General features: G+C 41.3%; 1 protein-coding gene and 1 long non-coding RNA gene across 2 annotated transcripts in view; one reads left to right on the forward strand and one right to left on the reverse strand.

The window, feature by feature from the left end:
• Positions 1-13,442, forward strand: part of LOC143725560 (uncharacterized) — a 358,276-nt gene that overhangs the window by 43,155 nt on the left and 301,679 nt on the right. The gene's annotated exons all lie outside the window — the stretch shown is intronic.
• LOC143725529 (E3 ubiquitin-protein ligase TRIM39-like) overlaps positions 1-13,442 on the reverse strand; it is a 33,270-nt gene that overhangs the window by 7,351 nt on the left and 12,477 nt on the right. Inside the window, exon 2 of the mRNA XM_077218006.1 lies at positions 1,475-2,031. Within this exon, the coding sequence (XP_077074121.1) occupies positions 1,475-2,029 (555 nt within the window). The 5' untranslated portion in view covers positions 2,030-2,031. The remainder of the gene's footprint in view (positions 1-1,474; positions 2,032-13,442) is intronic.

Below are 13,442 nucleotides of genomic sequence, written 5' to 3' on the forward strand. Positions count from 1 at the left end.
TCTATCAGAGTTAGTACTGGCTGCAGATAAAGTCCTAATTGTTGGTGATTTTAATATACATATAGATAATGAAAAGATGCATTGGGATTGGCATTTAAAGACATTCTTAACTCAATTGGAGTTAGACAACGTGTCAGGACCTACTCATTGTCGTAATCATACTCTAGATTTAATATTATCACATGGAATCAATGTTTATGCTGTTGAAATTCTGCAGCAGAGCGATGACATCTCAGATCATTATCTAGTCTTGTGTAAACTTCATTTAGCCAAGGCTCTGTTATAAAAATGTTAGAACTATCACTTTCTGCCGATAAAAATTGCTTTATAAATAATATAAGAAATATAAGAATTCGATATTGTGACAGAAACTTTTAACTCTCTCTTTTCCAGCACTTTAGACACAGTCGCTCCTTTGCGCTTAAAGAAGATTAAAGAAAATATTCCAACGCCATGGTACAATGAGCACACTCAGGCCCTAAAGAGAGCAGCCAGGAAAATGGAGCGAAACTGGAAGAAAACTAAACTAGGTATTTCGCATTTCATTAAAAGAGAGCATACAGAGAGGCCTTAAAAACTGCTAGATCTGCTTATCTTCAACCCTATTAGAAGAAAATAAAAAAATGTATTTGAAACAGTGACTAAACTAACAAAAAACTAAGCTTCAAGCCCAGATGTTTCTAAGCAGCAGCGCAGTAATGACTTTATGAACTTTTATACTTACAAGATTGATAATATCAGGGAGAAAATTATAACTATGCAACCGTCTACTGCAGTATCGCATCAGACAGTGCAGTGTAGTCTCACTGACGAAAAATTCCATTCATTCATTGCTATAGGAGAGGGTGAATTTTATAAACTCGTTAAATCATCTAAATCGACAACATGTATGTTAGACCCTATACCGACTATTAGTGCTACTCGATCTTGGTGCTGCATTTGACACTATCAACCACAACATTCTTTTAAATAGACTCGAAAATTATGTTGGCATTAGTGGAATTGCATTAGCAAGGTTTAAATCATACATATCTGACCGTTATCAGTTTGTAGCAGTAAATGAAGAGATGTCTTATCGATCAAAAGTTCAGTATGGCGTACCACAAGGCTCAGTACTAGGACCACTGCTGTTCACTCTGTATGCTACCGTTAGGAGATATCATTAGGAAGCATGGCATTAGTTTTCACTGTTATGCTGATGATACTCAGCTCTTTATTTCTTCACGCTCTGACGAAACTTACCAATCCACAAAATGAACGGAATGCATAGCTGATATAAAAAACTGGATCACTAGTAATTTTCTACTACTTAATTCTGAAAAAACAGAGATTCTAATTTTTGGACAAAAACCCTTTTTTCCTCAAAAAAGAGATCCCTATACGTCAGTTCAGTCCGATGTAACGTCGAACATTACTGACTAATAGGGAACTGAATTTCATGGGTTGTTTAATGTGCTTTGTTTGTAACTCTTGCCTTCTTCTCTCGACTCTCCTCCTCTATAGGAACAGTGTTGTGAGTCCTGTGTTCTCCTTCAGTGCAGGACAGACAAACACACGTCTGATCATCTCTACAGAAAAGCTCCAGAGGTCTCTCGTGTTTCTGGCATATATAATTCTCCCGATTTTCCACAGCATTGATCAGTGTGTGTTTCTTTAGACGCGGGACTCTGAGATGAGGCTCCAGATGAGTCTCACAGTAAGAGCTTTGACACATCAGGCAGGTCTTCACAGCTTTCTGCTTTCTTTCATCACAGAAGTCACAGAACACCTCAGATTCTCCTAGTTTGAGCTTCTCCTTCAAGTGTTTCACAACCTCTCTGAGTGTTGTATTAATCTTGAGATCAGGTCTTCTTCTGTATTTTTCTTTACAGAGTGGACAGAAGCAGGTCTGTGTGTTCAGCCAGCACTTGCTCAAGCAGGTTCTGCAGAAGTTGTGTCCACATGGAGTGGTGACTGGATCAGTGAACACTTCCATACAGATGGAGCACTGGAGCTCCTCATTTAGTGATGGACCACTGGAGGATGCCATGGCTGAAAAGATAAGTAATGACGACAATATATCATCTACATGGCTAAAGAGAGAGCAACTTTCATAATACAAGTAATGTGCACTGAGTAATTTAGTTTGTGTTCTAAAATGGATGTTGCATAGTTAAAAAGTATTATAACTAAAATATGTTAAAACTACTTAAACTATGGACCCACTGTCAAGCTGTCAAAGAAGAATTCATGCCATAAGCAGGCATATGAGACAGCAGTTTCTGACAGTAAGTTCCTCCATCACTAACTCTAACCTCAGTGAGAAGTCCCTCCATCTCCATCACTAACTCTAACCTCAGTGAGAAGTCCCTCCATCTCCATCACAAACTCTAACCTCAGTGAGAAGTCCCTACATCTCCATCACTAACTCTAACCTCACTGAGCCTATAAGCTCCACCTCTAACTGCCAGTCTGAGACCATGTGCTTCTGATGACTGCAGATCTATTGGGCTGGGAAGAATCATCTAAATACAGAAACTAAATGTATCTCTGGGAGCCAAACAGCAAATGTAACTGGTTTTACAACACCACATTATACAATCATCAAAAGGTCTGTTTATATATAAAAGACAACACAGAAATGGGTGAAAGTGTATTTTTCAAACAAATAACCACCTAAATAAACATCTTGAAATACCACGTGTCAGTTTTGTTTAACCCTCTACTGCACACATTTTGATGGTACATGATAAAAATGTGTTCTGCATCTTTTCTTGGTTCATTTTGGAACATTTTATTGATAAAATATTTTTTTCGTTGCCTAATGATTAATTCACATAGGTATTACAAGTGGTCAGAGAGCAAAATTACAAAATCACAAATCTTTTTTTAAAAATGTGAAGAAATCTACTAACTATATTTAGAGCTTATATTGTGCACTAATACGTGATAATATGTGATAACGTCCAAACACATTGTTAGCAAAGACATCCTTGTCGCCCTGAAGCAACGAAAGGAAACATTTCTGAACATGCAAAATAAAATAAAACTTCATAAAACCTTCTCTACACCTTCATTCACACACACATTTTTTATGTACAGTTCATGTGATTTTAAATAAGATTACTAACACAAATAATCTTACTTTCTTCTCACACCATGTGCTCATGTGACCATGTGTCAGAAAAGGAAATCCTGCTTTCAAATAGTACTTGATAATTACTCCCACATATTATTAGTACTCTAACCTCAGTGAGGAGTCCCTCCATCTCCATCACTAACTCTAACCTAAGTGAGAATATTTTTCATCCAGAAACTTGCGCTCTGCTAGCAAATGTCGTCTTGTGGTACCATCTCAAAGAAACACAAAATCTCTTTCTCTGACCTTTACCATGACTGTTCCCTGCTGGTGGAATGATCTGCCTAACTCAACCAGAGCTTCTGAGTCAGGAGCTACTTTCAAGAAATTGCTGAAGACTTATCTTTTTCGGCAGCACTTGATTCAGTAATACTAACACTTTCTCTTCTATTCTATTTATTTAAAAAAAAAAAAAAAAAAAAACTGCACTAAAGTTAAACTGAGAGGGGTTATAGCACTTGCGTATTGTTGTCCTACTGTTAGTTTCACTGCTTCTATTGTTCTCATTTGTAAGTCGCTTTGGATAAAAGCGTCTGCTAAATGAATAAATGTAAAATGTAAATGTAAATATATTAGACAGTTCTTTGATTATTTTTTGGCCATTCTAAGTAGCTGAAATCTTTTATAGAAACATACTGAACATAAGGCTTAAGAAAACTTGCCTTATAGCAACGCTGTGCTGTAAAGGGTTAATAGACATGTGACTTTTACTAGAAAAGTCATCATTCTGATTTTTCATTTGTTCATTCTGCCGCCAATTCAAGTACTTTTAGTTTCTAAAGTCTCTAAAGTGTGACATGACCACAAATAATCAAACTTTGATTTACAGCCCAAAAAAAGACATACAGTACTTTTACCAACATTCTGATGCTGCTTCATGCTATTAAAGTACTGAACAAGCTCTTACATTTCCATCACTTACCTTTGAGTGAATATCAGATCTGGTCGTTGATTTCAAAGTTTCTGAAATGAAATGTTCTTGTTTGATGAAGCTTCTTGTTCATATGTTTAACTTCACTTTCACTTAAGTCTTTACACACTTGCAGTGATGCTATAGCTCCACCCATAATCATGAATATGGAACAGTTTTGCTGAGATTGTAACAGTGTAAGAAAGTTTTAGAATATCAAGTTTATATTCTCACACATTTATGCATCACAGTTTACAAAATTGCAGCTTTATAGAAACGACATGCTAAACATGTTTCACAGTGAAATCTTCTGTGTTCCTTTTCAGTCGGTCACTCCCAACGTCACGTCGGGTTAGACAGATGAAATTGGGATTACGCTAGGGAGACCAATCCACTTCACGTGTAAACTAAATGAGCCAATGCACATTGGTATGCGATAATTGTACCAGCGTCCTCGCAGCGAGGGTATATAATGAGCAGCAGGTGTGTCGCATATTTGCCTTTCACTTCAGAGCCGAGCAGTTCATATGTTCTGCTCTGTGAATTCACAGACGAGTGTACCAAGACGAGTCTGTTGTTCTTTTTGTAAGGAGCCTCTCAAGTTGGTGTTGGTGTGACTGCACTTACAGTGGAGATCGGGACTTCAGAGAGCTGCATAAACAGCTGTTTTCACAGCTCTTTGAGATTGTTGCGCTTTCAAAGAGTGTGTGAATAGACGGTGGGCTTCAGCATCATAGAGAGTATTCCCTAAAAGAGCAAACATGGGTCTGACGTTGCGTCTTTTTAAAGATGTCATTCTGCCCGTGTGTTTCTGGATGCGGTCGTTTCCTATCCTCATTTGACGGCCAAGATCACTGCTTCTTATGCCTCGGCTTAAAAGTACTGTGACTGCGTTCGTAGGTGGTTCAAGTTCTCTCAAAAGAGCACGACACGTTGTTCGTCTCACCTTTCTCGTAAAGGCTTGAGCCGCTCTGTGTGCCGTGTGCCGTTGAGCTGCTCTAGATGTGCGGTCGAGACTCAAGTGCCTCGCCTATGAAGTCCCCTTGCCTATGCCCCGATCTAGTTCCTCTTCTGGTGCACTAGAAAAGGGCTACTTGGGAAAATAGCCAGGGTGACCTGAGGATCACAGTGAGGGCCTCCCCACCCGGTAACCAATCCCTGTAGGCCCTTCACTCCTCCATCGCATCGCAAACATGCTGAGACTGCGTTCATGGGTGGTTCATGTTCTCCCATTACCACGTCGGCACATTATTCGTCTTGCCTTTCTCATAAGGGGTTGAGCGTTCAGCGCGCCGTGTGCCGTCGAGTTTGATGGCCACGTTCACTGTCTCGCATGCCTGGCAGCTTCCGGATGGGATTGCTGGTCCTTCTCATGAGGGACCTAGCATTTCATTCGGGGCTCCAGCTGAGGATCAGATGTCGATCGCTGCATCGGAGCGGGGGCTGTTACGCTCTGGAAATGAAGATGATGCTGATCTTCCCACTGTAATGGTGTGTGCGCTCATGCTGAATCAGATTCAGACTTGACAGCCATGTTTTCCCTGGCTGCGATGCTTAATCATCTTTCCCGCCCCCGGGACTTTTCGGATGTGTGTGAAGAACTATGGAAGCATATTGGCAACAATATGGCAAGACAAACATGCCTAAATCTGCAGAAAAAGGTTTTCTTCTATCACTACCCTTAATGTGGGGCAGCAGTGCTACTGCAGACCGCCTCTTCCCTGCATGTGATGCCCCCCCTACAAGTCTGTGTAGGCCAAAACACTCATAATGCACAAGGGAAGTTCTGAGTCGGGGTTGAGCTGCGCATGGCGACTAACCATGATTAAAGTCACAGCGTTGACCCTCGGCCAGACGATATCCAGAAGCGCCCTCTGGCGAAACCTTGCAGTGGTGCGAGATATCGCCAACGTTTGCTTTCTCGATGTTCCAAACTCACGAGGTAGCCTTTTCAGCGACACTGTTGAGGACTGTGCCCAGCCGTTCTCCGCTGTTCAGAAGCAGGCTGATGTAACCAGCTGATGTAACTCTTCAGTCTGTTCAGCGCCAAGAGTGTCCTATCCCTGGGACGTCGAGCCTTTGCCGGAAGACGCCACCACCCTTCTCAGCAGTCCTGAGATAGACGACCCGGAGTTGGACACAGCTGCTCTTCCCTGGAGGGCGGAGTATCTTTTGTTGAATAAAAATTCTGTTCCACCTCTGGCGTCTCAGCTAGCGGTACCCAAAATCTCAGTAAAAGAGTAGCTTCTTCTATCTCTGGATCCTAAGAGAGCGAGGATGACAACGCCTCGCCACTCTCATCCCCCTCTTCAGTCGCCAGTGGGCAGCAGCGTGTGGTTGCAGAACACAACCACAAAGCCTTCTCACGCACCTTCTGCACAATTGTGGAGTCACAGTTAAAGATATCTTTAATTACAATTTCTCCTAGTCAAAATATCCGGAAATATTTTCCAATCGAAGTCAATTTAAGAATATGATTAGTCATAATCCCATTGTAGATACAGTACCTGCGGCAGGGCAACGAGGTGGAGGGTAGGAGCCCGACTCAGGAGGCATAGCGTCTGAATGACTCCACGGTCTCTAAACTCCACCTTTCTTTGACTAGTCATAATCAAATTGAAGATATCTTTAATTCATCATTTTTAAAGATATCCAAAATACATTTGTAGATATCTGAAAGAAATGTATTATTAGTCAAATTACAATTGTAGATATCTTGAATTGGATTTTTGACTAGGCAAAACTTAAGAGATATCTTGAATTGGAGTTATTCCTAGTCAAATCTCAGATATCTGCAATTTAATTATGGATATCTCAAACTGATTTCTGACTAGGAAGACCTTTCTTTGGAGATATCTGCATTTAGCTTTATGACTAGAATTTTAATGTAGATTCGTGGAATTAACATTCTGACAGGTCGAAATCCCTTTATAGATATCTAAAACATTCATGCAAATAAACATTTGCTAAGCCACACCTTAAAAAAATTTATTAACCAATCCTACCTTGGAAACTGTTGTCATACACCATTTTGTCTAAGTATTGTATAATAAAGGTCCTGAGTCTTTGGGTCATTTTAAACTGCTTTATACAGTCGTGATTCAAAAGTATGAAAATAAAAATGTAACTGGGACACGTGTAAAAATGACATAAGGTATGCAAAGAAGACTCAAGAAGTTTTTTTTTCCTATTCTATATCTTAAAGACGGATAATGTTGAAATGTGCATGCTGTGGATTAAATGTAGCCTTAATTCCCAAACGAACACATTTAAAATCAATAAGCATTTGTATAGGCCTCATGTCTGGTGCAACATTTGCTATAATTTTAAAATAACTTTTTAATGCACTGGCGCTCATGTCAAGTCAAGTCATCCTCATTAATAAAGCGCTTTTAACAATGTAGATTGTTTCAAAGCAGCTTTACAGAGATAAACATATAATTTAAGGTAACAGAGATTGGTTTAGTTTTATAGTGGTTCTTGAAAAATGTTTTTTTTTCCAGCTAAAGTTAGTTTTGATTGATTCACTTCCGTCTAATTGATCATTTGTTATTAAATTAGGGGCCGCTAAGACGACACCGTTCTCTCTAAACAGACTTTAAACGTGAACCTGTGATAGACGCTGATGGCATTCACATGCGCATTAAGAATTGATTCTATAGTTATGTGCGTTTGAATATATGTGCGCAGGTTTGTAATTCCTTACAAACCATGCCTAAACAAACTACTTGTCTTGTCTATAAATTTTTATGCAGAATTTTATTTTATCTTATCACTTTGGGTAGGTACGCGAACCGAAAAATTCCACAACGCTTTATCTGTAGAGTGGTATAGGGATCCTCCATAGGGAGAGGCTAGTTGGCACTTCAGCACTGCATTGTCATCAGGTCTAGGCGAAAGTCCTTCGTCAGATCTGGAAACGGCCTGGATCCGGCAGGCTGCGGGAAAACCTCGGGATAAACAAAGGCACTAAAATGAGCGTAGATGCCATTCTTCTTATGATGTAACGAGTACATCAAGATTTAAGGGAAGTGTTCCCAGTTCCGGCTGACCTAATCTAAGCAGTCTAATATTTAATTATAGAAGTCTATAGAGTGTTATGTGAATGCTATGTCAAAGAGATGTGTTTTTAGTCTAGCTTTGAACTGACAGACTGTGTCTGCTTCCCGGACAATGTTAGGAAGATTGTTCCAAAGTTTTGGTGCTAAATAGGAAAAGGATCTACCGCCAGCAGTCGATTTAGATATTCTAGGTATTATCAACTGGCCAGAACTTTGAGATCGCAATAGAAGTGAAGGACTATAATGCGTTAAGAGCTCGCTCAAGTACTGGGGAGCTAAACCATTTAGTGCTTTGTAAGTGTGACGATCGGCAGCTGTAGTGCCCTTGAGAGCCACTGGAGGGCACTCTCTCATTGTGTTATGTTTTTCCCCATGGACTCATTATGTTATTATGTTCAGCTGTGTTTCATTATTGGTTATTGAGTTCCTGATTTAAACCTGTGTTTCTCATCTGTCCTTTCCAAAGTCTTGTTACACTGTAAGCGTGCATTTCTGAGCGTTATTCCCTGTTCTGTTTCTCCGTGTTTCCCTGGACTCTCGACCTTTGCCTGTATCCTGGACTGTTTGCGAACCTGTGCTGCCTACCTCGACCTACGCCTGTTAACACCACGAGTTATTGGATTGCCCTTGATTATTTCTGTGCCTGGTTCATTTCTGCTTATGTTCCAGTTCTAATAAAGTTCTGCACATGGATCCGACCGCCTCTGTCCGTACGTTACAGTAAGTAATCAGCAATATTTTAAAATTTATACGATGTTTAATAGGGAGCCAATGCAGTGTTGACAGAACCGGGCTAATATGGTCATACTTCCTGGTTCTGGTAAGAACTGTAGCGGCTGCGTTTTGAACTAGCTGTAGTTTGTTTATTAAGCGTGCAGGGCAACCACCCAGTAGAGCATTATACTAATCTAGCCTTGATGTCATGAACGCATGGACTAGTTGTTCCGCATTTGTCAATGAGAGCATATGGCGTAATTTAGATATATTTTTAAGATGGAAAAATTTGGTTTTACAGACACTAGACACGTGACTTTCAAATGAAAGATTGGTATCAAAGAGCACACCCAGGTTCCAAACTGACGACGAAGATTTAACAGAGCAGCCATCAAGTGTTAGACGGAATTCTAGGTTATTACGTGTGGAAGTTTTTTGTCCAAAAATTAGAATCTCTGTTTTTTCAGAATTTAGTAGTAGGAAATTACTAGTCATCCAATTTTTTATATCAACTATGCATTCCGATAATTTTGTGAATTGGTGAGTTTCTTTAGGTTTGGAAGAAATATAGAGCTGAGTATCATCAGCATAACAGTGAAAGCTAATTCCATGTTTCCTAATGATATCTCCTAAAGGTAGCATGTACAGAGTGAACAGCAGCGGTCCTAGTACTGAGCCTTGTGGTACGCCATACTGAACTTGTGATCGATAAGACATATCTTCATTTACTGCTACAAACTGATAGCGGTCAGATAAATATGATTTAAACCATGCTAATGCAATTCCACTAATGCCAACATAGTTTTCTAGTCTATTTAAGAGAATGTTGTAGTCAATGGTGTCAAATGCAGCACTAAGATCAAGTAACACTAATAGAGAGATACAACCACGATCGGATGATAAGAGCAAATCATTTGTGACTCTAATGAGAGCTGTCTCAGTGCTATGGTGCGGTCTAAATCCTGACTGGAATTCCTCGCAGATATAATTTCTTTCAAGAAAGGAACACAGTTGTGAGGATACTGCTTTTTCTAATATCTTTGATAGAAAAGGTAGATTTGAGATCGGCCTGTAATTGACTAATTCTGTAGGATCAAGTTGCGTTTTTTTAACAAGCGGTTTAATCATAGCCAGCTTAAAGGTTTTTGGTACGTATCCTAGAGACAAAGACGAATTATTGATGTTAAGAAGAGGATCTATGAAGCATTCTGGAAGCATCTCTTTCAGTAGTTTAGTCGGTATAGGGTCTAACATACATGTTGTCGATTTAGATTAATTAACGAGTTTGCAAAATTCTTCCTCTCCTATAGCAACAAATGAATCAAATTTTACCTCAGGGAGAATACTGAACACAGCAGAACTGAACTGAACTCGTCTGAACTGAACTGAGTACTGAACTCATCACTGAACACAGCAGAATATCACCATCTCGGATCTCTTGGTATAATAAATTACAATACAATACAATACTCCCATCTTGTGGGTTATTACCGTATGATACGAGTAAACCTGCATCGACACAGAAAGCACAATCCATACCAACGTACAGTACTAATCAATGTCATTAATGCCAGTTAAACTTCTATTAATCTTTTTCAAATCAGCCTTCACTTTTTTGATCTCACAGCGCTGTGGACATACATACAAGCTGGAGAACTTTTACCAGATGAAGGCATCCGGATATTATTTAATAATTCCTGAGGTAATTCTTCCAGCAGCTTTTCTCTCTTTGATAGCAAAAGCAGACTACAGTTATTAGCAGTTAGCACTAAGCATTAGGCAGGGAGTTGCTCTGGTGAGGGGGAGAAGTTAAGTAAATTGGTATAACATGTGATAAAATCCCCAGATTGTCATGTTTGAGCTCTAAGACTATGTGCCATATTACTAGAGAGAAGAGCAGCACCATCACAGGAGGGATGAATACCATCTCTTTTGAACAGGTCAGGTCTGCCCCAAAAACTTTTCCAATTGTCTATTAATTTTATATTATTTTGCGGGCACCACTTAGACAGCCAGCCATTGAATGAGGACAGTCTACTAACTATCTCATCACTCCTTCGAACAGGAAGGGGGCCAGAGCAAATTACAGTGCCTGACATCGTATTTGCGAGCTCACACACCACTTTAACGTTAGTTTTAGTGATCTCCGACTGGCGAAGTCGAACATCATTAGTGCCGACGTGAATAATAATCTTAGAGAATTTACGATTAGCATTAGCCAGCACTTTTAAATTAGCTTTTGATGTCAGGCGCTCTGGCTCCAGGCAAACATGTGACTATGGTGGCTGGTGTCTCTATTTTCACATTCCGTGTAATAGAATCGCCAATAACTAGGGCACATTCAACAGGATTCTCAGTGGGTGTTTCACTGAGTGGGGAGAATCTATTTGATGTTGTAATCGGAACAGAAGAGCTGTGTTATGTCCTGCGTCTCACTGTCACCCAATTGCCCTGCTGCACGGGCTCTACAGCCGGAACCGAACAATGTTCAGCGTTCTCTAAGTTAATCGTATCCAAAGTAGTATCTAAAGCCCTTGCACTCTTACAATTAACCTCAATTAAAGTTTGGATGCGTGTCTCTAGTTCTGAAATCTTCTCTGTCAGCCTGACTATCTCCCTGAATTTATCACATGTAAATCCTGTGCTGACAGAGAAGGCTATGCTATACATGTTACATGAAGTGCAAGTGACAATAAGAGGAGAAGATGACATGACTCACCGTGTTTGTTTGACTGACTGATACACACCACAGTTGTTTAATGGATTGGTAAAAGGCGTGAGCAAAATAAATAAATGAGCACACTGATGGCACGCTAACAGGCTAGCGAATAACTAGCGTGTTGTGCAAGCAACGATTTAGATTGAAGCTATTGATGTAAAGTTAATATGTGATGTTGAGTAAGTTATATTTAGCAGTCTAAACAACAGGAAATGCTAGTAAATAATGATACAAAACAGAAAGATATACAAGGCTTACAGACGTAAACCAACACAGCAAGGCAGACAGGAGCAAACAGGACAGAACCGAACAAAAAGTGTTGGGTTGTGCCCCACTCTCCTCTATCAGTTATAGAATTGAACACTTGTCTTTATTTGCATGAACCAAGAACCTCAACATTTCACAAGTAATTTAATGTTAAGAGCTGGAGAGAAGAGAGAGAAAATGGCTTCAGAAATTTTTGTAGAAACACTGGAAAGTTTGTAAATTTTGCATTTTGTAGAATTTCAACACATAATATGAAAGCATATTATATAAAATTTCATAGTAGATTTGACAAGCAAAGTATTAATGTAAGACAAAAGAAATATATAGATGTGTAACTGTAATGAATCAGCAGACTCAAGGGGATCCATTCGCAGCTTTTATTAGAGTAGTAAAACAGGCAGGAATCAACAACAGCAAACATGGCAACGGAGACAAGGCAGAGACAAACCAGATAACAGGCAATGGTCGGGGTAGGCAGCGAGAAGCAAGGTCCAGTAAGCAATCCAAGTCGGGGTGGGCAGAGAACAAGCAGAAACGAGATACAAAGTCCAAGGTCAAGATATTAATAAATCCACGGGAAGAAAAGCTCGGGAATGACAACCTAGAAGGTCAAGACTTCGCACTGGTGTGGTGCGTGGAAGTGGTTTATATGTGTGTGTGAATGAGATGCAGGTGTGTGTGTAATCAGCCCAGTGCAGGTGTATGGTGTAAAGTGTAATCAGACCAGGGCGGAGCAGGTTGTGCAGGCGACCAGGGTGGAGCAGGCTGTGCAGGCGACCAGGGCGGAGCAGACAGTTCAGGTGGCCAAGGTTGATCAGACAGTTCAGGTGGCTAAGGTGGCCAAGGTGGCGCGGCCTCCATGGTCCCATCAGGGGACCTACTGCCCCCCCCACAAAAAAAATGTTCTTGGGGGCAGCTATGGGGTTATGGGTCGGAACAGACCCCGGCTCAGACACCAGCTCAGGAACAAACAGAACAGACACCAACTCAGGAACAGTCACCGGCTCAGGAACAGACACCGGCTCAGGAACAGACACCGGGATGGTCATCTTGTCCGGGGATGCTGGCTCGGCGGCGGCCATCTTGTCCGGAGACACTGGTTCGGCGGCGGCCATCTTGTCCGGAGACACTGGCTCGGCAGACGTGACGTGAACAGTCTCGGCAGACGTGACCTGAACAGTCTCTGGCTCGGCGTGCATGACGTGAACAGTCTCTGGCTCGGCTGGACTGACGTGAAGTGCCGGCTAGGTTGGACTGACGTGAAGTGCCGGATCGGCTGGACTGACGTAAACTGCTGGCTCGGCTGGAATGACGTGAAGTGCCGGCTCGGCCGGACCGACGTGAAGTGCAAGCTCGGCAGGACCGACGTGAAGAAACTCAGGCTCGGCAGGGCTGCCGTGGATCATAGGCTCGGCAGGACGAGACTCTGGCAGGACGGTCTCGGCGGGACGAGACTCTGGCAGGACGGTGATCTTTGCAGATCGTGCGGACTTTAGCGGGGGATCTGCTAAGCTGGACATCAACCCTGAACGCCCATAGACCGATCCGGTGGCAGACCCGATGGCTGGTGTGACGCAAAGATTCTCAGACTCGGTAGAGAAGACGTGAAGGATCTCAGTCTCGGCAGGAGGGGATACAGTGGGTTCAGGGAGC

The sequence above is a fragment of the Siphateles boraxobius genome, unplaced genomic scaffold (genome assembly GCF_051911475.1).
Source record: "Siphateles boraxobius isolate OS27281-9 unplaced genomic scaffold, OSU_SipBor_1 77, whole genome shotgun sequence".
Taxonomy (NCBI): domain Eukaryota; kingdom Metazoa; phylum Chordata; class Actinopteri; order Cypriniformes; family Leuciscidae; genus Siphateles; species Siphateles boraxobius.